The 22,452-nt window shown below is 58.3% G+C and overlaps 6 protein-coding genes across 6 annotated transcripts; 4 read left to right on the top strand and 2 right to left on the bottom strand.

Moving 5' to 3' along the window:
* Positions 1–335: 335 nt before the first annotated feature.
* DICSQDRAFT_155009 (uncharacterized protein) lies at positions 336–2,795 on the bottom strand. The gene is made up of 12 exons (XM_007365480.1): positions 2,595–2,795; positions 2,452–2,512; positions 2,274–2,389; positions 2,157–2,225; positions 1,989–2,101; positions 1,817–1,936; positions 1,485–1,749; positions 1,366–1,428; positions 1,170–1,309; positions 1,005–1,116; positions 829–947; positions 336–767 (listed from the first exon to the last, which is right to left on the bottom strand). Exons 2-12 carry the CDS (start codon positions 2,463–2,465, stop codon positions 435–437), a joined length of 1,464 nt encoding a protein of 487 aa, XP_007365542.1. The 5' UTR covers positions 2,466–2,512; positions 2,595–2,795; the 3' UTR covers positions 336–434.
* A 520-nt stretch (positions 2,796–3,315) lies between these two features.
* Positions 3,316–5,759, bottom strand: DICSQDRAFT_59566 (uncharacterized protein; the record flags this gene model as incomplete). Its single annotated transcript, XM_007365479.1, has 8 exons — positions 3,316–3,877; positions 3,944–4,188; positions 4,241–4,810; positions 4,871–5,036; positions 5,076–5,262; positions 5,300–5,404; positions 5,469–5,637; positions 5,700–5,759. Coding segments are annotated over 8 exons (2,064 nt in total), but the record flags the coding sequence as incomplete, so codon positions are not given.
* Positions 5,760–6,133: 374 nt separating this feature from the next.
* On the top strand, positions 6,134–7,624 carry DICSQDRAFT_180523 (uncharacterized protein; the record flags this gene model as incomplete). Its single annotated transcript, XM_007365478.1, has 6 exons — positions 6,134–6,403; positions 6,460–6,502; positions 6,559–6,927; positions 6,983–7,083; positions 7,147–7,459; positions 7,513–7,624. 5 exons carry the CDS (start codon positions 6,134–6,136, stop codon positions 7,183–7,185), a joined length of 822 nt encoding a protein of 273 aa, XP_007365540.1. The 3' UTR covers positions 7,186–7,459; positions 7,513–7,624.
* Positions 7,625–8,472: 848 nt separating this feature from the next.
* On the top strand, positions 8,473–10,372 carry DICSQDRAFT_85948 (MFS general substrate transporter). Its single transcript, XM_007365477.1, has 4 exons — positions 8,473–9,044; positions 9,095–9,244; positions 9,299–9,367; positions 9,416–10,372. The coding sequence occupies exons 1-4, from the start codon at positions 8,603–8,605 to the stop codon at positions 10,240–10,242; spliced, it is 1,488 nt and encodes a 495-aa protein (XP_007365539.1). The 5' UTR covers positions 8,473–8,602; the 3' UTR covers positions 10,243–10,372.
* A 531-nt stretch (positions 10,373–10,903) lies between these two features.
* Positions 10,904–13,416, top strand: DICSQDRAFT_18094 (hexose transporter; the record flags this gene model as incomplete). The annotated part of the gene is made up of 14 exons (XM_007365476.1): positions 10,904–10,995; positions 11,070–11,102; positions 11,195–11,321; positions 11,393–11,544; positions 11,628–11,659; positions 11,734–11,833; positions 11,895–11,918; positions 11,981–12,157; positions 12,222–12,286; positions 12,355–12,459; positions 12,537–12,601; positions 12,688–12,914; positions 13,007–13,169; positions 13,279–13,416. Coding segments are annotated over 14 exons (1,500 nt in total), but the record flags the coding sequence as incomplete, so codon positions are not given.
* Positions 13,417–18,924: 5,508 nt separating this feature from the next.
* DICSQDRAFT_105537 (SNF5-domain-containing protein) lies at positions 18,925–22,448 on the top strand (the record flags this gene model as incomplete). The annotated part of the gene is made up of 6 exons (XM_007365475.1): positions 18,925–20,066; positions 20,157–20,272; positions 20,326–20,750; positions 20,824–20,951; positions 21,007–21,914; positions 21,971–22,448. Coding segments are annotated over exons 1-6 (3,132 nt in total), but the record flags the coding sequence as incomplete, so codon positions are not given.
* Positions 22,449–22,452: the final 4 nt, after the last annotated feature.

Below are 22,452 nucleotides of genomic sequence, written 5' to 3'. Positions count from 1 at the left end.
GTCAATGATTCAGCTGCAAACCTACCGGAAGTACTCGGAAAGTTGTATTGTGGAGGCAAAGAACATGGTTGTGCATTTTGGCAGCAGAACACGGGGCTCAGACTCAAGCACGGTCTTGTCGAACGGAGCCCTTGTGAGCGCCCCGGTGTCCGAAACAGGAATTCTCACCGTACCCGACGGGGGACAAAACAGGGACAAGCAAAAATCGCGCGCTTCGGTCTGCAATCTTTTTTGCAAAGCAGTACTGTAAAAACGAGCTCTTCGACCTTGCCAAGTCAAGTCAGATTGGCAACAGCGACATGCACCGCGCCTGGGGTCCTCCGTTACTCCTTTGTGGCAAGGTCAGGAAACCTTTAGCATGTTTGAACTGGAGCGATTTAAAGTACATATCCACAAGCCCTGAGTATTCCTCGTCTATCTTTGACTCTTTTACGCTAGAGAGCCTGCACAATCGCCTGTGCGCTCGTTTTGATGACTTTCCACGCTCGATCAATATGTTCTATCTCGGTCCTCTGTGCCCCAATAGCAAATCGCAAGCAGATCACCCCGTTAAGCAATGTCTGCGTGATGTACAGCTTATCACTGTCCTCCATCAATCGCGAGTACAGCGCACGATTGAGGTCGTTCGTGGCCGCTAGACCCTGAGCGGTGACAGACTCAGGGGCCTTAAGGCGGAATACAGAGAGTCCGAGGTAAGGCTTCGTCATGAGCTCAAATTCGGACGAGGCGCAGACGAGGGAGGCAAAGTACGCGTTCTGTTCGATTCCCTACGCGACGTGTTGAAGAAACTATTAGGCTTGAGGGACGGGGCAAACGAACAAGGCTTACCTTGCGGATGTGTCTCTGAAACCCTTCTATGCCGTAACTGCGGAGAACGAACCAGACCTTTAGAGAACGGAAGCGGCGGCCGAGACCAAGGTGCCAATTGCGGTAGTCCACGACAAGGCCTGTTGCAAGAACAATGTCAATGACCTCCATGTGATGCGGAGCATAGTACCAAGTACCAGCGTCATGCTGCTTCGTTCGCAGAAACTCGGGAGTGACGTCGAGTGCATCGGTCAGGTAGTTCCGGTCAGTCACCCAGAGGGCTGAAGCGTCGAAATTGACAAGCCCCCACTGTGCAAGAAGTCAGGGTTCCAAGTGCGTCGTGGGGAATGTGAGCCACTGGCCTTATGAAAATTCGTGCAGAATGAATGGACGTATTTGTTGACGGCGTGTAGTTTGCCCGCAGAACGAAACTCAGGGCAAGCGAAGGCGACACCCGCCCACGCGGCATCGACGTGGTACCATATCGACGGATAGTCCTTCACTGTGTATATAGAGTCTCAGCCGGCATCCAACCTAACGTCATCGATGCGCACTTACGAACTTCCCCGATCTCGTCTAGTTCATCGACCGCGCCTGAGCTAGTGGTACCCACAGTAGCAACTACGGTTGGATGATGAGTAATGTTCTTCACGCGTTATTCGATGAACATAACTTACTGACAACGAACGGCCGTTTCCCGCGTGCCAAGTCGGCTTCCAGGGCTTCCTTCAAAGTGCTGCCGCGGAGGGCGTATTCATCCTCCGCCTTGACCTCTAACGCACGCACCTCTAGCCCGAGGACGAGCCCTGCCTTCGTACCCAGCGAGTGGGTCTGTGTGCTAGTGTAGATAACGAGATCCTCGAGTTTAGCGTCCGGATGAAGTTTCTGATACCGGGTGCGTGCAGCGACGCAGACAGCAATAGCACCCTCAGACGCGGTCGTCTATTGAGGTCAGCAAGATAAGTCAGATATATGGGAGAGCTAGGTGAATCAGTTTTGGAAGGCTTACCTGGATAACACCACCGCCAACCTTCGACTTGCACAAAAATTGGTCTCCCAAGCCGAAGAGCTTCGCAGCCCAATCCATGACCACTTGCTCAAGCTCGGTGCACGCGGGGCTAGCAAGCCACTGCTGTTCGTTAATATTCTCATTCCTCAAACAAAGGGAGATATTAGCTTACACTGAATGTAGGATTCGCGACGCTAGAAGAGTAAAGATCACCGAGTAGGCCTTCAAACGTATTCGCCGTCGGGAAGTAGGCGAAGAAGTTCGGATGCTGCCAGTGTGTTATTCCTGCGATGTACTGGTCAGAACCAATAGCAAGAAGAGAACAAATATGCCTACTGACCTGGCAGGATTAGTTTCTGAAAATCGTCGGCAATTGCGTCGAACTGCTCCCCGTGCTCAGGTGGGTTCTCTGTGACAGCATTAGATAATGTTAGTACTGCACTTCTTTGTGACTGACCTGGGAGTGTCTCGATGAGGTACCCTGGTTTAACCTGAGATACCACGGGGCGTTCGTGCATGGATGCATAGTAGTCACAGATCCTGTCAATGGCCTGGTAGCCGGCCTTGCGGAAACTGAATGATGACATCCACAAAGCTCATTAGACTGTGCAGCTAGAAACATCGACAGTACTAACGCTTCGATATCCATGGTTGGTGAGAGTTGATGACACACTTGCTCTGGAGGGATCAACTAATCTGTAAGACAGGTGGGATGTTTAGCGCTACTCCAGGCAGCCAGAGCTTAAGTTGCGTCCATGATACATCAAAGCTTCGTTACCTTTCTTGACGCAGAACGATGTGGATAGTATCTGCAACTGATGAGATATACCCCAGCCCAAACGACTCAGCGTTCGGGCCTAACAGTGATCGTCCGTAAACCCCTCAGTCTTTTGGATTGTGATTTATGAGTCCCAGTCGCTAAATCAGTTGGGCCTTAGTCGCCCTGTTGAGATCGAGTTAATGTGAGATGATGAATGGCCCAAAAGCTGCTCCGAGGCTAGCTGCGGACAAAGCAACCCAGAAGTCGTTTGCAAACTCAGTTTAGACGTAATCTTCCCGAGACCATCCGGTGCGGACCGTGTTCCCGATCCGCTCCAATCTACGGCGCGCTTGTTTATACTGAGCAGAAGAGCTCGCCCCCGGTACTGAAGTCAACCACAGATTCTGCAGGTTAAGTTCGAGGGGCTCATGGAACCAGAAACTATGAGGTTTTCTCGAAGTTTCTGAACGATTCTGCCTTGATGGTTTTTCACCTACATAGCATGGTGCGTTCACACTGATTGCTCTGTACTACTTGAGAGAAGCACGCGCATGCGTTGAGCTGGCCGACTCAACAAGAAACAAGCTGAAGATAATGATCTGGTTTGGTTAGTGCGAAGTGCTGCAACAAGAGCTGCAAAAATCTCAGTGAGACCGAGGCCATGAACAACAACGGAGTTCATACCAGGCTTCGGTACTCACCGCACGTGAACTATCAGCAGCTATACCCTTCTAAAACATCAGTCCGGAACGTCGTAGATGGTCCGGATGACATGATCAGGCTTCCTGCCCGTGTGCCTCACGAAGCCCATATAGTCGAGCTCATGTAGCGCGCGCATGAAGCGCGCCTGCACCTCAACCTTCCATTGCTCCTCTTCCTCTTCGTCCATGTCTACATCCGCGTCCTCGTCCACCCCAGCATCCATATTCTCGTCCTCCTGCATATCTTTCCCCCGCTTGAGGTGCTTGTACTGGCTCTCGAGGACGACGGCGAACGATTCGAACCAATCAAACACGTTCACCATCCGCCCCGCCTCGACGTACCGTCTGAACGCGATGCTCGTATCGGGTAGCTCCCAGAGCGCAGGCTCGTTCTGTTCCTCTGGTGCACCGAACACGTGCTCCCCATCGCCGCTTGCGCGCGTGAGTTCCTCGTACGAGCGAATGAAGTCATGTGGATGCAGGAGCGCATGGACGACAGTTGGGCGCGGGGCAGGGTTAATGAGCTCGGAGGGGAAGGGCGTCGCGCCCGTGTACCAGATATCCCAGAGCGCGCGGTCTTCGAGTCGGACGAGTCGTTGTCTTTCAGAATGGTCGCGATATAGGTTTAGAGCCATGGACATCATGAAACGCATGTTGAGGACTTACTCGATGTATTCCTGCAGCCAATCGCCGACGCTACCCGCAAGCCGCTTCGTTTGAGCGTCTTGCGGTACCGGGAGATCGTCCTCCCGCGGGTCCTCGGATTCGGCGGGAAGCTGGTTCAGCGTCTCGACGATCCATATGCGCGCGTCCTCTTCGTCTCTCCGGACTGTCGCGCTCTCCATGTCATACCAAAACGAATGCAGCGCCTCAAGGAGCGCGCGCAACTTGGTCGCGGACAGTTTTCTGTTCTATCCTTGAACGAGACGCACAGGGCTGTTCGGACTGGCAAACGCACCTAACAGCCATGCACACGTATCGGACTTGCGAGCTCCCGCGTCCCCGCAGAAGCGAGCTCAGCATCTCCATGCTGTCAAGCCTCATCCCACGCCCCTCTGCGCTCTTCCCACTGGGCACCCCCTGCGGTGCCTCGCCCAGCGCGACGCACTCCGCAATCCGCGCAACAGCGAACGCGACACGCAGACGCCTCGCCTGCGTGAGGAACACCGTCCGTGCGCCGGACACAGCAGCCAACAACTCATCCGCAGTCTGCGGCCGTGCATCTCCGTTCCTCTGCGACTGCGGTCGTGACTCTGACGCAGCGAGCAAACGCGCATGCAGCGCATCGACAAGGAGCGCGAGCCCAGCCGAAGACGTCAGTGTGCGTCCGGCGCGGTGCAGGGTCGTGCCGAGGAGCTCGTCGTGCACAAGCGTACTGAGCGGATTGGAAGAGAAATGCTTGAGGTGCGCGAGCTGGAGCATGGTAACGAGTGCGTCGGGGGACGCGGTGTGCCTGGACGCGAAGTCAATGATGTGCTCGAGCGCGCCGGGGCCGAGCATGATGTCTGGCTCGAAATCAGGGTCGAAGAATGTCTGGTCAGGACGCTCGATATTTAGCTGTGCTCGATACGCAGAGTTGTATGACGAGCGCACCTTTGTGAGGACCTCTTTGACCATCATGAGGCCTGCGGGTGAAGCGACATGATGTACTCGAAGCAGCGCGAGGGTCGAGCGTGGATAGGCGGATTGCAGGAACGAAGGCGAGGGCGGCGAGCTCATTACCAACACGAACACTAATGGCAGATGAGGTATATGCATACTGAGGGGTTGGGGTCATGAGTCGGCTCTGGCCCACGACTAGGGAGCAACCTGCCTGCAGATGTAAAATACATCTTGGACGACACTAGTGTCGAACTTTTCGAATTCGTGTAGAAACACGGTTAGACGGGGTTTAGCGTCTTGTGCGTCATACCATGTGCGTAGTAAATTGATGTCAAAGCTCGCGAGAGATGTCGGCTTGCGCTTTCCGCTGTCTATTGGTACGGCTTAAGATACTGTAAGCTGAAATTAAAGAGAACCTACCTCTACGATCAACGAAGCCCGTGACAACCACCTTCATCATGTTCATCACACTAGAACATTCGGCCGGATACAAGTGGACTTGTGAGGTATAAATGACATCTTCGTCTACGTCCTCGTTCAGCGCGTCCATCACTTCTGAGAGCAAGGCAGAATTTGCGCCTTCAGGGACATTGAGCGTCATGTCGCAGTGGCATATGATAGTCGAGTATGGACGTACCTGCTAATGCCACCACAGGCAATTCAGGGCAAGGCAAACCGGGGAGGACATCAGCGTACGCGTTTCTGACCTGCTCAGTGATGTCATTGACAATTGGAACATGCAGCGCCTTGAGTATATTCTAAGAAAGTAGCGTTGTCAGAATGTTTGAGGAAAGCAGGTGATTGATGTACTCGCCCGGACGCGGTCCAAACATCTCGTCCACGCAGCCTTGTAGGCTCGTATCTGCAGGTCATATCCTTCATCCTCCCCGGCATCATCTGCCAGCGCTGATGCTTCTCGGTTCTCTGGCTCTTTTTGCAAGTTTATTCGGAGATGAAGCGATCTGACTCATGACATGTGCGTACCTGGTCGCCCAGGAGGAATATATATGCAAGTCTAGGTAACAGTCAGACTCGAATGTCCTCGACGCGACCAGTACAGAAAGCTCACCTTCGAGGGGTCGTTGAGCTCGTTCATTTTTCAAGCACTTGCAGAGAGGAATTCAAAGGAGCAAAGCTAGAAACAGGATGTGGATGGAGGACAAGACGCGCTCTACAGCCACAAACGTCTGCCACCGACGCGTCTGATAGGCGTCTATTTCGCGTCTGTCCTCGCGATCATCAACGACGTTCGTCATGCCTCCAAACCCCCCACACACGCCTCTTCGTCGCCTCTCTCAAGGCTCACTCTTCCGTCTCTCGCGCTCTGAAGCCTACCCGGACGCGCCACATGGCCTCGGCTTCCTCGAACCCGCGCTTGCTGAACTCATCGACGAGGCGGAAGCGCTCCAAACCAACGTAGAGGGGCTCAAGAACCTGGATAACGCACTGGAGACGTTTAATGAAAGCTTTGCGAGCTGGCTATATGTCATGAACATGAACGCGTTGACAATCGACTGGCCGCAGGTGCGCTTGGATCAGTATCGAACCTTCTCGTTGACTTAAGGGGCGTGGCTTCGTAGGCACCGATAGACGCGTCCTTTGTATTAGCTGCACGGCGAGCAGGTATCCTCATTCTGTATATGCGCTATAGAAGTTCTAGTGACGGCAATGTCCATCAGAGGAAGATGCGCAGGCTGCCCTGGAAGCCATCCGAGCTGCAGAGGCGGCGGCCCGACGTCCTCCAACACCACCAGAACGAACAATGACCACCGAGCGATCTGCCATGTCGCCTTCGGAGTGTCCCACAGAAGCAAACATAACAGCTGGGACTGGTGGTACCAACAAGAGTGCTGCCAAGCCAGGAGTCGTGAAGAAGAAAGGCACGAAGCCGAAAATGACCGCGAAGGAGAAGCGCGAGCGCGGCCTGGAGATCGAGCGGATCCTCGCGGCGTTACCGCTCGAGTTCAGAGGCGACGACCCGAATTTGAGGAGATATATCGAGCAAGTGATTGAGAAGTTTCTCGACAATCCAGGGGAATCATTCAACAGTACGTGCCGCTCTCCTTCGCTGCTTCTCAGCAACCTGAACCGCTATCTCTGCAGTTGTAGCGTTCGTCAAGCCGCCAGACTTGAACCAGGCCCGGGTGAACAAGTGTCTCATTGCACTAGTGAATCGGAAGATTGTGAAAAAAGATAACAGCACGGCAAGTATCGTCTCCACTGCTGACTTACGTCTGGTTCGTGATTGTTAACCTGGACGCCCATAGGGTGCTGTGCTATACTACTGGAATGGACTCCCATCATGAACACTGTATCCATAGCATATGTCTGTGCCACCATTCTGTTGTATACTAGGCTCTACTTGTCGAAACTCGTCCACTCCATGCCGTCACCCCTTCATCGGAGTCCGCGTGTCACGCAAAGGTTATCGTTCGGCCACGGCGCCTCAGATCCAGCACTGGCGCTCGCTAGTCGGTTCATGGCCGTGCTAACGACAGGTGGCGGTCGGAATGCTCACTTCGACTTGTCTGAAGCAGGCGCGGCCTTCGACCTTACGGTCTCAGGGCCAAACTTCCTTGGGTGAGGACGTGTTTTGGTTCTGACCGCCAGTATCTGACGATCTTCCTCTCCAGATCGATGAGAGTAGTAGGGCCGGTAAGCATCGGAAGATGCGCCTTCGCCAGGTTCAGTTGATGTTTGTAGCACTGCCGCGCGAGGAGCTGAACTTCGAATTTTGTCTCTTACCCCTCGGAGAAACATTTGAGTCAGTTTCATGCCCATGCCTCCATTCCTCTGCAAGTCCGAAGACACCGTCTGCAAAACCCCGTCCAATCACGTGGTGAGTCCGATAAGCTGGCTAACCTCGGGAGATAAGTCAACAACTCGAATCACCTGCCGAGGAAGTTCGATATTGCCTCTCGTTTTTCTCACCAACCATTGACTCGCTCTACCTCCTATCATCTCGTATCTTTGCCAATTTTCTGGAGCGCTAACATCGCTGTGCTTATCTTTGACTATCAAGGACGGCATTGGATCTCGCTGTTCACTATTGACACGGACATTCGGGCTGACGGCTCATGGCTTGTTTCAAGACACCTCCTCAAGTAAATGCCGGACGTGTATAAACTGTGGACGATTGGCTGATCACCTGGGGGTTTCGAGATTCGGACTGCAATCACGTCATCTGACCAGCAAGCGTCAAAAACGTCTTTACAATCAAGATTCCAGATCGTATGGAACGTTGTTGTCCAGCTGTACCCAAGAAATGCACTCAGAGGCGGTCCGCCGGGAGGCTCCCCACCGGCGACATATCCCCTCGTGTCCTCAACTCCTTCCCCGCCGCTTCATAGCTCCTTGGCAGGTACGGCGCCCGGTACCGTATCTTTCCACGCGGAAGGTAAGGCGTAGCCGGTTGTTCCCATGGCCAGGATCTCTGACTTCGCTATGCCGTAGATGTCGGACTTCATCCACTAGCACTGGTTCAGCCTATCAGACCTGTACCATGTGCCGGATGTAGGCGCGTATCCTCGCTCCACGTCTAGCGCAGAACTCGCATTCGCGCGGGAAGCCATATGTATAACAAACCTGTGGACATTTCGCGGCGCTCCCGAGTACGCCTCTCCGCTCGGACGTCACTGCTGCTCTGGACTTTTACTCTCGCGGAAGGCAGCTTTCTTTCCTATCTTCCTCGCCGTTGACCCCACCCAGCATACGACAGCCACCATGAGCTCAAGCGACCTCAAGACGTCGCCATCCCGCAGCTCCTATTTCAAGCCCTCCGTCAGGGAAGTCGAGGCACAGCCCGAGCAGGACCACCTGCCGACGTTCGAGCACGAGCAGCGACTTGTGCTCAAATTTGACGTCCGCATCCTGCCCATCCTCGCTCTCATGTACCTCGCGAACGCGCTCGACAAGGGCAACCTCGGCAACGCGAAGACGAACGGGATGGAGGCCGACCTCCACTTCAAGGACGGCCAGTACAACACCATCCTCTCCGTCTTCTTCGTGCCCTACGTCATATTCTCCGCCCCGGTCGCGTTCATCGGCAAGCAATATGGGCCAAGCCGCGTCCTGCCCATTCTCATGTTCATCTTTGGAGCTATGACACTGTTGAGCGCGGCGGTGACGAACTTCGGTGGGATGATGGCTGTGAGGTGGTTTCTAGGTCAGTTTGGTTGCGATCTTGGTCGCGGCGCCATCTCATGCATTGCCCAGGAATGGCGGAGTCAGGTTTCTTCCCCCTGGTCATCTACTACCTCACGACGTTCTATCGCCGAGGAGAGCTCGCTCGTCGTTTAGCTATCTTCTATGCCGCGTCGAATATCGCGAACGCCTTCTCAGGTCTTCTTGCGTTTGGCGTCTTCCGTGAGTACTACACAACTGCGAACCGTGATACCCGTAGTTGATCAGAAAGACCAGACATCAAAGATTCGAAGCTCCCTGCATGGAGATACTTGTTTATGATCGAAGGCGCTGCCACCGTAATCTGTAAGTTTCCTCTACTTATGCAACCTCGCAATGCCCATGGTCACAAAGTCTCGGTGTTCGCATTCTTCTATCTGCCCAAGTCTGCCTCGGAGGCTTGGTTCCTGAACGATGAAGAGCGTAAGATTGCGTTCCAGCGTATTCAACAGGACTCCTCGTCCATCGTCAACGAGCCGTTCGTCCTGAAGGACGCAGTGAAGATCTTCGCCCTCCCTGCCGCCTATGCCTGGCTCGGTATCGAAATCTGCTTGGGCGTGCCCATCCAGAGCGTTGCCCTCTTCATGCCGCAGATCGTCGGTCGCCTCGGCTACAGCACGATCAAAACGAACCTCTATACCGTCGCGCCAAACTGCGTTGGCGCCGCTTTCCTCCTCATTCTCGCCTTCTCGTCCGACTACGCCAAGATTCGGTTTCCGTTTATTGCCCTCGGCTTCATCCTCACATTCATCGGCTTCATCATCTACGCAACGATCGACGTCGAAGAACAGCTCCATGTAGCGTACTTTGCGACTTTCATGATGTGCTGGGGCACCTCCGCGCCCTCGGTCCTCCTCTCGACGTGGTACAACAATAACATTGCTCACGAAGGCCGCCGCATCGCCCTTACTTCGCTTGGCGTGCCTCTTGCGAACCTCATGGGTCTCGTCTCGTCCAACATCTTCCGGAACAAAGACGCACCAAAGTACATCCCTGCGCTGATCACGACTGCCGCGTTTGGCGGGACAGGCGCAGTGATCACGCTCCTGCTAGGGACGTATATGATCGTCGACAACAAGCGGAGAGATAGGCGCGAGGGAGTCGTGCGCAAAGCAGTCGACGTCTCGACCGAAAAGCTGCGCGAGGGACCCAATGCGCCCGAGTTTAGGTGGTTCTTGTGAGAAGACATTTACCGGCCGCACTGCTGCCCCTTGTCCAATTTGGCTACTCCGAGTCGCATGTGCTCTCACAGTATACTAATGACTAGTCACGGATGTATTTCTACTTCATAATTGGAAGCATCGGATCCTGGGACATTGCAAAGTGAATGAAGCTATCCCCTGAAGATTTCATGTATGTCTGTGCGCTGACGCAGCTACCTTTTCCCGCATGCTTCTTGACACAGCTCCCTGTAGGTTCGCACCCCGACCTCAGCCACATTGGTGCTTTGGCACTAGTGCGCCATCGCCCGTGGAAGGGTCGGTGTCAATATACACGGTCCGGCTCGATACGGTCTTCGTTCGAGTCCTGAATGCTTCAATACTCCGGTTGCTGACTGGGATCCTCTTTCGAGGTCTTCCGTCACTTGGTAAGTCTATAGTTCTCCAGTCACCTGTCCCAGTCTTCTGACTATGACGGCAGACCGTCTCCTCACCTATTATAGTCCTGCGTCCCTTCCCCGCAGTTCATATAGACTCCAAATAACGATGCTCAGTGTCTGTTCCTCCCTTCGGTGGGCCTCTTTCTCAACAGAGTCCAATCGTCTTCGGCCTCCCAGGCTCAGAGCACGTCTCCCAAGGATTTATCATAGCAGGAGATTGCATACGTTGACTTGCGAACAGCATGGGCACGGGTCCGACTGTCGACCTCGCGGGCAAGGATGGGGGTTATCGCCATCTTCTCGATCCTAACAAAAAGTGGTACAACAACCGAAGGTGAGGCAATTGATCTTCTGCTTAGTGCGCACGCAGCAACTCGGGCGCATTCGCTGAATATCCTTATTCAACAGGCTCATCGTTTTGAACGCGTGGCTTGTTTTGCTGTATGTACTTTTCTCCTTACCTTCTTGTATTCCTACGATGGCTGGCTCCCGAGTCCACCGACGCATTGGACTCAAGATACTCGTGCATTCAGTCTCATCACATCCTCAACGAACGGGTACGACGGCAGTATGATGAACGCGCTGGAATCTGAGAAACAATGGAACACTTTTTTCGGGAACCCTGAGGGAGGCAAGCTCGGGCTATTCAATGCCATCCAGGTTTGTGTTACGATGTGTTCATTGGTGCTTTATCGCGCCGTCTGCGGCTTTTCAGTTGATTTCGTCTTCAGAACATAGGCTCTCTCGCAGGTTATCCCTTCGCTCCGTACGTTGCCGATGGGATCGGGCGTCGCAAATCAGTCTGGCTCGGTGCATGTATCATGTGTGTCGCTGTGGCGATCCAAACCGCTGCTAAGTCTTTCGGCATGTTCATCGGCGCAAGGTGAGCGCTTCGCACTAGCATGATGACCCTCTCCCTGGTCTTCAGAAACGAAGCTTTAGTACTGATGATGCCTTTTTGCTTAGGTTCCTTATAGGATTCGGTCTCACATTCGCTTGTTAGTTCGATGTTCCCCTGAATGACTGCCAAAGGCGGTAACGCTCACAAGTTGCCCTTGTATGTAATTTCCAGCAAATGCCGCGCCTATGCTCGTCACAGAGCTATCGTACCCACAATACCGCGCCCCGTTGACTTCGATGTACAATGGACTGTGGATCGCGGGTTCCATTGTGTAAGCTCCCGTTTACGGCGACTCACGCTGTACCAACACTGAACTCTCCTTTCTTGCTTAGGTCGGCATGGGTAACTTTCGGAACGTTCGTCTTCCCTCGCCTGCTCTACCTATTATTGGAAACTGAGTATTGCACTGTTGTACCAGGCAATTTATGTCGGGAACATGGTCCTGGCGTATTCCTTCACTCTTGCAAGGCCTCCCTTCGATCATTCAAGCGTGCCTTGTACTCTTCGCTCCGGAGAGTCCGAGATGGCTGGTCAGTAAGGGCAGGGATGCCGAGGCGATCGAGACGTTGGCGTACTATCATGCGGATGGGAACAAGTGAGCCTGAAAATGTCCTCTACCTGCACGGACGCTCATGGGCTCTCTGACATCTCCTGTGCAGGAATGACCCACTCATTGTTTATGAGTACGAGGAGATCAAGGCTGCTATTGACTTCGATAGGAGAGGTACGGTCCCAACATACCCTTCAAGCGTACGTGTACTCCTCAGTAACGTTGTTGACTATATCCTATAGTTGCTGCAAACGTTGGATATAAGTCACTGTTCAGTACACCCGGGAACAGGCGCCGCATGCGCATCATCATCGCCCTTGCGTTCTTCAGCCAGTGGAGCGGAAACGGTTCGTGCCGCCTCCCTTTGTGGCCTTGGATGCGATGTGCTGGAGACGCAGGCCGACGAGCTGATGTCAGCTTGTAGGCCTCATCTCGTACTACCTCAGCAGGGTCTTCGACACCATAGGCATAACAAGCTCCGTCATCCAGGTCCGTCCTCTCCCCCTCGTTTCCCTTCCAACACATCATCGCCGCGCCTGTGCCTCGAAATGGGAGCTCACCATAAGCAATTACAGCTGCTCATTAACGCCATCCTCCAAATGTGGAGCTTCTTCTGGGCCAGCTTCGGCGCCTTCACGGTCGAGCGATTCGGCCGTCGAGCCCTCTTCCTCTCCTCCGTCGCGGGCATGACACTCTTCTTCACGCTGCAGACGGTGTGCTCCTCCATCTACGCGCAGCGCGGGTCCGTGGCGGCGTCCCACACCGTGATCGCGATGATCTTCCTGTTCGGCTCTTGTTATTCGTGAGTCCGCTCCTCCTCTCTCCACTCCTGTCTCTTTCGCACGTTTCCCTGTGCGCTTCCAAACCCACGGCATGCTAACGCAAAGGGCGCAGAGTCGCGTTCAGCCCGCTCATCGTGTCGTACACGGTCGAGATCCTGCCGTACTCGGTCCGCGCGAAGGGCTTCAACGTCTTCAACTTCACCATCTCGCTCGCGCTCGTCTTCAACCAGTACGTGAACCCGATCGCGCTCGACAAGCTCGGCTGGAAGTACTACGTGCGTGTGCCCCACTTTCCCCCCTCTGCCGACTCTCCCTCGACCTCTCCCGCCCACCCCGCCAATGGATGGCTGATGTATGGACGTCGATGTGTGCTGACACTCGCAGATATTCTACGTGTGCTGGCTCGCGTTCGAAGGCGCGTACTGCTACCTCTTCGTCGTCGAGACGAAGGGGCTCTCGCTCGAAGAGACGGCGGCGCTGTTCGACGGGGACGACGCGGCGGAGCGGATCGCGCAGCACGCGATGCAGCTCACCGGTGCCGACGTGCGCGAAGACGCAGACACGGAGAAGGAGAAGGCGTCGGTGGGGGAGACGAAGGAGGACTTCGGGGTCGCGGCGGAGAAGGTCTGACGAGCACTCCCTCGAGCCTGAGAGGAGGGTGGACGTCGCGGTGAGCGGAAGCGGCGGTCTGAGTCCTCCTCCTGTGGAGTTCGTCTACCTCTTGCGATGAAACATGTAATGACAAGCCCCGAGAGACATTGTACAACCACCGATTCTGTACTTGACAGAATTGCGCCTTTACTTGTCGCAGTTAGGCGTGTTCAACTCTTGTCGCTCGCTCATTTCCTCGCGCGCCTACCGGGTGTCTGCCTACCTGGATTCAAGGTCAGATCAAGCGCCTGTAGCACAGCGAGCAGAGGTGCACAGGCGGCGGGTGCAACACGACCGCATGAGGGTCGCGAGCTGGGACTGAGGAGCGACGCGAAAGCTGAACGATTCGAAAGATAGAGAGCTCCATGGCTCGAGACGCGGAGTCGTCCCGCAAGGTTCTGGGTCCGATTGCCATCAGGCCTAAGGCGGCAACCCCAGGTAAAGCGCATACTGTATGTCGTGCCGAATCTGGTTCCGATGTGGGCGCGCATTTGTACGATTATTGTCGGTCAATAAGTCTATAACGCTCTCCCGACGTCTCCAGCCACTCTCCGGACAGGTTTCCTGGGCATAACAAACCTAGCATAGGACAATACCGTGCGCACCTCTCTGCTCGCCGTGGTACAGGCGCTCGATCTGACCTTGAATCGAGGTAGGCAGACGCCCGGTAGGCGCGCGCGGAAATGAGCGAGCGACGAGAACTGAACACGCCTAGTGGAGGCGCCAGCCGTGTACGTTATCGAGCACGTCGGATTCGATGGCGTGCGACCGCCCTTGCGCAAGGACGTTCCGGAGCTCGAGGCGATCGGCCGCACAAAGCCTAGCTGCCCGACGTCGGGTCCGGGTCCGAGGGCGAACGCGAGTGCGAGTGCGAGTGCGAGTTCCGAGTGGGTTGCGTGTACGATGGTATCGCGCTGCAGGCTGGGTGGTGGCCACGGCCCACATGTACGTGTGACGAGATGCGAGGGGCCGGACCCTATATGATCCGTTCCTGGCTTGTTGCGTCTGGGGCTCGCGCGAGTTGTACAGCTGCTCTAGTGATCAGCGCCCAGACTGCGTACTTATAGGCTATAGCCAGAGTGCTGCAGACGTGCGTGCTGGCCTCGGAACGAGCATCGACCGATGTCAGGTCTGGGTATCGCGCTGCGACTTTTGGGCAGGGTGTGCAGGAAGACGACAGCGCGGTGAGATGCGAGCGGGGACGAAGGCACGCATCACTGCGGGTTTGCCTAGCTCGGTGAAAAGGAAGCGTCGGGAAATTGCATGTATGGCAATAGAGGCGCCGGGGGCGACCGAGGTGTCATCTCGGACGCGAGCGTTGGCATCTGGAAGACTCGACGGGGAAGTGAGGTGAGAGATCGATCTGGAGAGGCCGGCGGGGCCATCGCAGGCAGTCTGGCGAAGACGTAAGCGCGTCGAGGGTCGTGCGCTGCAGAGGAGACGATAGGAGAAGGGGAGCGCATCCAGGTGCTCACGCGGGCGCGCTCTTGGGTCGCCGGGCCAGGGGGGGATCTGATCGTGTGTCCTGCGATGGTGTAGGTGATGTCAGGGTACTTGGCGCATGCGAGTCACATAGGAAGCGAGTGTCTGTGCGCGCCCAGCGCGGTGCGGACGTTTTTCTTGCACGGAGAGTGCAGGACAGGCACTCACCGGCGCGCGGACAATGGAACAGCGAAGGGCGGAGTGTCCGGAGAGCGCACGCTCGTAGGGTGAGTTCGCGCTTCGCGTTCCAGGCTTTGTGGTGGGGGGCTTCGGGAGGAAGGGGCTCTCACGCGCGGGGGTGTGCTGCGACGTGCTGGAATGGAAGTGCGCGGGGCTTGGCCGGGCATGCATTGCACGTCGGCGGATTGCTTGTACGTAGGCGTGAGGACGGGTAGCAGATGGGCAGCCGGGGCGCGGGTGCGACGGCAGGCGGTTACATGATGGGCTGCTGAGGAGAGATCACATAAGGAATGCACTGGACACGGACGTCATGGGCTGAATCCTACGTGCGCTGCATTCCCCAGCCTCACGCGGGCGATTGGCATGGATGGGCTTTCAGGGCGAGGCTTGGGCTGCAAGGGAAGGGGGGTAGATCGGGAAGGGGCAGGAAGGGCTCTGGAGGAGAGAGGACTCGGAAGATCTACGATCTAGATCTGGACGAGCGGGGGGGATGAGACGAGACAAGCGGCGTGGTATCCTCTTCCAACGGGCCCGTATAAATACGCCGTCCGTCCGGGAGTAACGTAGCCCTCATCCCGCCCTCTGCCCGCGCGCGCGACCGCGCGAGATGCGAGGACGACGAGGCAGACGATGCGCAGGCCGAAAGAGGCAGCCCGGGCGGTGCCGCGTGGGTGGTGGGGGCGTGACTGTGTGACTTTTGGGGGGGGTGTTGACCCTGCGCTGGCTGGCAATTGGAGGGGCGCACTCGCACTCGCATTTGCGTTCGCATTCGCAACCCACCGCGATAACTGGGACGGCGGCCTCGGACACAGCTCCTGCCTTGCTCCTCCTCAGCCCAGAGCCTATTCCCGTCGCTTTAATCCTGCGCCCCACGCGCATTTTCCCGCCCCTCCGCTGCGAGGGCGACGTCGGGTGCCCGCCTGAGCCTCATCGGCCGTCCATCCAGCCCCCGCCTGATCCCCTCCCCACCCGTAAGCCGTCTTCCCGACACGTGCTCTGCCCCCGTCCCCGTCCCCGTCCCCGTCCCCGCCCCGCCCACGTCTCCTGACAAGCCCCTTCTGCCAGGCGCCCCTGCCACTCAACATCTCCTCCAAATAACGTGACCCCGCCCTCTCCCAGACGTGAGTCCCGTCCGCCTTCTCCCCAGTCCATGTTTTGCCCCTCCCGCCGTGTGTGAAGCGTGCTCGACGTCGACACGAGGCGTCCCCTCTGTCTAGCGCTCGCCCGCTGTGGTCGGCTTCAGATCGACGCGTGCTCCGTCCCTCTTCTAAAACCGCGCACTGACACTTATATTTCGCTGCAGGAAGTGGGCGTATCCATCGCAGGGCTCAAGTGGCAGGACACATCCATCTGGTAGGCGCATAAGTCGTGAGTAGCCCCGTCCTCTCCTCTGGTCCCTGGTACGCCTCTACGTGGGCCGTCCCACACGCCAATGCGCGCCGGGACCGTCTCGTCCGCTGCGCTTTCCGGCCCTACGCGTCGCATACGACGGCGAACCGACCGTTTCCGCGAGCGTGCGTGTGCGGTGCGCGCGCTGTGTCCGCCGTCGCGCGGGACACGCGGGAGACTGCCGCCCCCGTCCCCGCCATCCCCTCCGCCTCCAGCTTTCTCGCGTTCATGGACGCAGCTCGAGGCTGCTTCCTCCTCGTCCTCGCAGTCCACCCTCGCCCGAACGACGATCGCTGACGCTCGATATCGCAGAAGACACTCGGACTGTAGCATATACTAATATATCCCGGCGCGTCCACGACGTCCGCGACGGCCCCACTCGAACACACGCGGACTCTTCTCTCTTATCTCCTTTCACACTCTCATACGATACTCTAGTCTCCAGCTACACGAAGAAGACGACGACAAGAACGACGACAACGGGGAAGACGATGAATTCACCCCAGGCGGACATGTCCCAGGGCATCAACCCCGCCTTCCTCTCCGGGGGCGGCGGCGGCATGAACGGCGGCGGCCAGCCGCACGGCCTCTCCCCGCAGCAGATCCAGCAGATGCAGGCGATGCGCGCCACTGGCGGCAGCGGCATGAACCCCGCCATGTTCCAGCAAGGCGGCGGCGGCGGTGGTGGTGGTGGTGGAGGAGGAGGAGGAGGAGGTAACAGCGGAGCGACGATGAACCCCGCCGCGCTCATGAACGGGATGGGCGGGATGAACGGCCGGCTGGCGCAGTACCAGCAGATGCAGGCGCAAGCGCAGGCCCAGGCACAGAGGATGGGCGGCGGCGGACAAGGCATGAACATGAGCCCCGCGCAGCTCCAGCAGCAGATGAACCTGATGGGTGGTGGTGGGGGAGGAGGAGGAGGCGGGATGAACGGGATGGGCGGGATCAACCCCGCCGCGCTCGGCGGTGGCGGGATGCACATGATGGGCGGCATGGGTGGCATGGGCAACATGGGAGGTATGGGCGGCATGGGCGGCATGGGAGGCATGGGCGGGATGAACATGGGCGGTATGGGCATGGGTGCGTCGCTTTCCCGCTCGCGTTCGGTGCTGACTGCCGACCATCCTCTCTCCTCTTTTGTTTGCAACTCCTCCTTCTCGGCCTCTCTCCGTGTCCCGCTGCGACACCGACACCGCTCCGCGCGATGCAGGCGGCGGCTCGCTCACGTCCCCGACCAGCGGCCCCGCGCAGCTCCCGAACGTCTCCGGGCACGGCGGCATGCCCCAGCAGTCGCCGCCGACGCCCAACCCCAACGCGTCCGCTGGCAACATGGGCCTCAGCATGGGCATGGGCATGGGCATGAACATGAACGCCGCGCAGGGGCTCCCGCCGGGCTTCCCGCAGCTGAGCCCCGCGCAGATGCAGCAGCTCCAGCAGATGGACCCGCGCGTGAAGGCGCTCCAGATCCAGCGCATCATGCAGCAGCAGGCGGCGCAACAGCAGGCGCAGCAACAGGCGCAGATGGCGGGCATGCAGGGGATGCAGAGCATGAGCCCCGCGAACATGAACATGATGAACGCCGCGGCGAACATGGGCATGAACATGGGCGGCATGCAGGGGATGCAAGGGATGCAGGGGATGACCCCCGCGCAGCTCCAGCAGATGCAGATGCTCCAGCACCAGCAGCGCCCGCCGTCCTCCGCGTCCTCCGGCTACCCGCACGCGCGCGTGTCGCAGGGCCAGCTCCAGTCGCCGTCGACGCCCCAGCCGGGACAAGGCCACCAAGGACAAGTACAAGGACACGGACAGCAAGGACAAGGACAAGGACAGCAGCCGCACGCGCCCCAGCCGCAGATGGGCACGATGGGCCCCCCGTCGTCGATCCCGCCCCGCCCGCCCACCGCGGCGTCCCAGCATAGCGCGCATGGCATGCAGGCGCACATGCAGCAGCAGCAGCAACAACAACAACAGCAGCAGCAGCAGCACGGGTACGCGCCTGGCGGGCCGTTCCCGAGCCCGAGCCCGCGGCCGGGCACCGCTGCAGGGTCGCGTCCCGGGACGGCGCAGAGCCAAGGCGCGTCCCAAGGCCAAGGTCAGGGCGCACCCCAGCAGGATGGCCCCGCCGCGCCCATGCCCGTCCACCACGGCATGATGCCCGCGTCCGTCACGGGCGGGGTGCCGCAGCGCCCGGGGACGGGCCAGTCGATGGGCGCGCCCGAGCACAACAAGGTCACGAGCCGGCCGCCTACCGCTACTGGGCACGCCCGCCCGCAGACCCCGCGCCAGCACCAACAGCAGCACCAGCAACAGCAACAGCAACAACAGCATCTTCAGCAGCAACATCAGCAGCAGCAGCAGACCAGGACGTCCCCGACCCAGCAGGGCGGATACATGCCCATCGCGCCTGCGCCCGTCCCCGCCGGGGCGCAGGCGCCCGGCTCGCCGCACGTAGGCATGAAGCGCAAGGCGTCGGAGACCCCCGCGCCCGCCCGGACGTCGACGCCTGCGTCTGGGAACATTCCCCTCGCGGGGGCGGGCACGCCCGGGCCGCAGATGGCGCGCACGTACAGTGCGACCGGGATCGCGGGCATGGGGATCACGGGCAACGTCGGCCCCGCGCAGCAGCAGGGCCTCAGCCAGAACTCTTCGGCGTCGTCGTTGATGGGCGGGGCGGGAGGCGGGATGATGCCTCCCCCGGTCCTCCCGCGCCAGGGGCAAGCGGGCGACGGGATGAACATCGGGATGGGCCTGCGCTCGACGATGCCCGGCCAGGCGCAGAACGTGAACGCGAACCTCGTACCGGGCGTCGGCGCTGGATCTCCGAGTGCCTCCCTGAATTTGGGCGGGCTGGACGGCGGGAGCGCGGTCGGGCCCGTCCCGCCGCAGACCCCGAGACAGAACTCGTTGCCTCCCGCCGCGGCGTCGCCTTACCAGCAGATCGGCTCGCCGGGCGTGAATGTGCCCGGGATGATTGGCGGGACGCCGACGAAGCCGGTTGTTGTGAAGCCGGGCACGTCGCCCGCGCCGACCGTCTCCCCCGCGCAGCAGCAGCAGCAGCAGACGGTGACGGTGACGAAGACGCAGATCGTGCCGCAGCTGCCGCCGCTCCCGGCGACGGTGCAGCTCGAGCAGAAGGTGACGCAGGTGTCGGTCGTGCCGCTCGCGGACTCGGAGAAGGCGATCCCGCCGCTGAGCGCGGAGGAGATCGCGCGGGTGCAGGCGTGGCAGCAGGCGGACAGGGACTACGAGGTGCGGCGCAAGAAGATGCTGGAACGGGTACAGGAGGAGATGAAGAAGACGGTGAGCGCGCCGCGCGCGTGGTGGGAGAAGGACTTCAGTCTGGGGGGCGTCGGGGAGGAGCAGCTGAAGCGGCGGAGGGGGGACAAGTGGACTCTGACGGGGCTGAAGGCGCAGAAGGAGAGGGAGATGAAGGACAAGAAGCGGATGGGGAAGAGGGAGGGGCTAAGGCTGTGAGTTTTCTTCCTTCGGTTTCGCTTCTCGTCCGCTGGTATTGCGGTTTGTGTGGAAGGAGCTGATGGGGCGTGGCGCTTTCGTTGTAGGCCGAGGAGGATATCGGACGAGGACGCGCAGCGGCCGGAGCAGCTTGTGCCTATCCGGCTCGAGTTCGACGTCGAGCATCACAAGATGCGCGATACGTTCGTGTGGAACCTCAATGGTAAGCGTATTCTATGATTATATGCGTGTTGTGTTGCTAAAACGATCCTATAGATCCAATCATCACTCCGGAGGTTTTCGCTCAGTCCGTCGTGGATGACTACCAACTCACCCCAAGCTACCACGCCATCATCACCAAGTCCATCCAGGAGCAACTCAGCGACTACAAGGCGCATTCGGCGACATTCGGCGAAGACGGTGCCATGATTGACGAAGCGGAGGACATCATGCACGGCAAGTTTTCAGAAGCGGAGGCGGCGTGGTGGGAGGCCTGGCGGAAGCGCGTCCGTTCGAGAGCGCTGTACAAGCTGCCTAATCCGCCAGACCCCCGCACTCGCAAGCGGAGAAAGGTCGTTAAGGACGAGACAGTCGAGCAGCCGACTGCGGCAGTACCCCCTAGTGGCGACGTCCCGATGACGGTCGACGACTTTGAAGAGGACGAGAATCTGATGCATGAAGAAATGCGTATCTTGGTCAAGGTGCGTACACCATCTTCGGTCCCGCGGTGGATAGTCGGTTAATCTTAGTCTACTGCCTCGCGTATTGCCACAGCTGGACATCATCGCCGGCTCGTACAAGCTTGAAGATCAGTTCGAATGGGATCTCGAGAACGTCGATCCAACGCCCGAGCAGTTTGCTGAGATCTACTGCAAAGATCTCGGCCTCGGTGGCGAGTTCAAGTAAGTGATTTGCGCCATTCCTCGTGATGATTCTCGACGCTTACATTCCGCGAAGGACGGCGATCGCGCACTCTATCCGCGAGCAAGTGCAGATCTATCAGAAATCGCTATTCCTCGTGGGCCACCCGTCCGATGGTTCTGCGGTGCAAGACGATGATCTTCGCATGTCGCTCCTGCCTTCGCTTATCTCCGGCGCCCGCTCGATGGAGCAAGTCAGTGCGTTCACGCCGCAGCTCAACTATCTTAGTGAGAGCGAGCTGGAGAAGAACGAGAAGGACCGCGAGAAGGAGCTCGCACGTCGAAAGAGGAAGACGACTCGTGGAAGGCGTGGCGTGGCGCTCCCAGACCGCGAGCCTCCCAAGACTTACCGCACCCCGGCCATTGGCTTCCCCGAGATCTCCCCTGCGGCTCTTGCTCTCGCTGCCGCGGCTGCGGCGCCGACGTCTCGTCGCGCGGCTGCTGCGGCTGCGTCGCTCACTATCGCGAGCATGGTCGCGTCGGAGAACAGAGACGACAGAGACGGTGCTCTAATACTCCCGCAGACCCCAATAACGCCCATCGCACCTGCCGCCGTCGCCACTCCTGCGCCTCCCAAGGAGAAAAAGGCCAAGGGTCTCTTCAAGCCGCCCTCATATCCATCCACCGTCCTTCGTCCTCGCGCGAATGTCAAGGCTCCAACGCCGTCGACTGCCGCAGACTCTGCACACCTCCCGCCGCCAATAGAAAACGACCTCCCTGCTCCGAGTAGTAGTGGCATTGACAGGCAAGGGTCGAAGGTCATGCTCACTGCCAAGCGCGCGAAGGAGCTTGAGCGGGAGGCCAAAGAGAAGGAGTATGCTGATGGGCAGCATGCGAACATGATCGACGGGGTGTGGCACTGCTCGAACTGTGGTTGCCCCGAGAGCATCGCCGTCGGACGTCGCAAAGGTCCGTTGGGTGATAAGTCACAATGTGGAACGTGTGGTGAGTATTGCTTTCTACTGCAAGCCATATCTCCATGCTCAAGTTCACACGTGCAGGCAAATATTGGCACAGGCATCGACGGCCACGACCTGTTACATACAATTCGAGTTTGGAGTACCACATGGGCCTCATTCGCGCGGAAGAGCAGCAGAAGTCCTCTTCCAAGCGGAAGCGTCCGCAGTCCAGTGTCGTCGAGGAGGCCAAGTCTCAGGTCGTAGATGATGAAGACATGGACACCCCTGCTCCAGCGCCCCCAAAGTCGAAGGCGGGCAAGGAAACCTCCGCCGCTCCAGATGGTGTGCTTGCCGAGCTTCCAGAGACGGCTGTTTCTCCTGTGTCGACGGCGTCGAGTGGATCCGAGCCGCCCCTTTCGCATCGTATCAAAGTGAACGGGGCACACTCGAAGTCGGCTCCTCCTGGGCCGCCAGAGCCGGTGGTCAAGCAGGAGTCCACTAATGCGACAGGCGTTGTATCGCCTCCGGCAGCCTCCCCTCCCCGCCTTGCGCCCTCTGCGCCTCCCACTCAAAACCCACCGGTA

The sequence above is a fragment of the Dichomitus squalens genome (assembly GCF_000275845.1).
Source record: "Dichomitus squalens LYAD-421 SS1 unplaced genomic scaffold DICSQscaffold_12, whole genome shotgun sequence".
Taxonomy (NCBI): Eukaryota; Fungi; Basidiomycota; class Agaricomycetes; order Polyporales; family Polyporaceae; genus Dichomitus; species Dichomitus squalens.
This window is presented reverse-complemented; position numbering and strand designations above follow the sequence as displayed.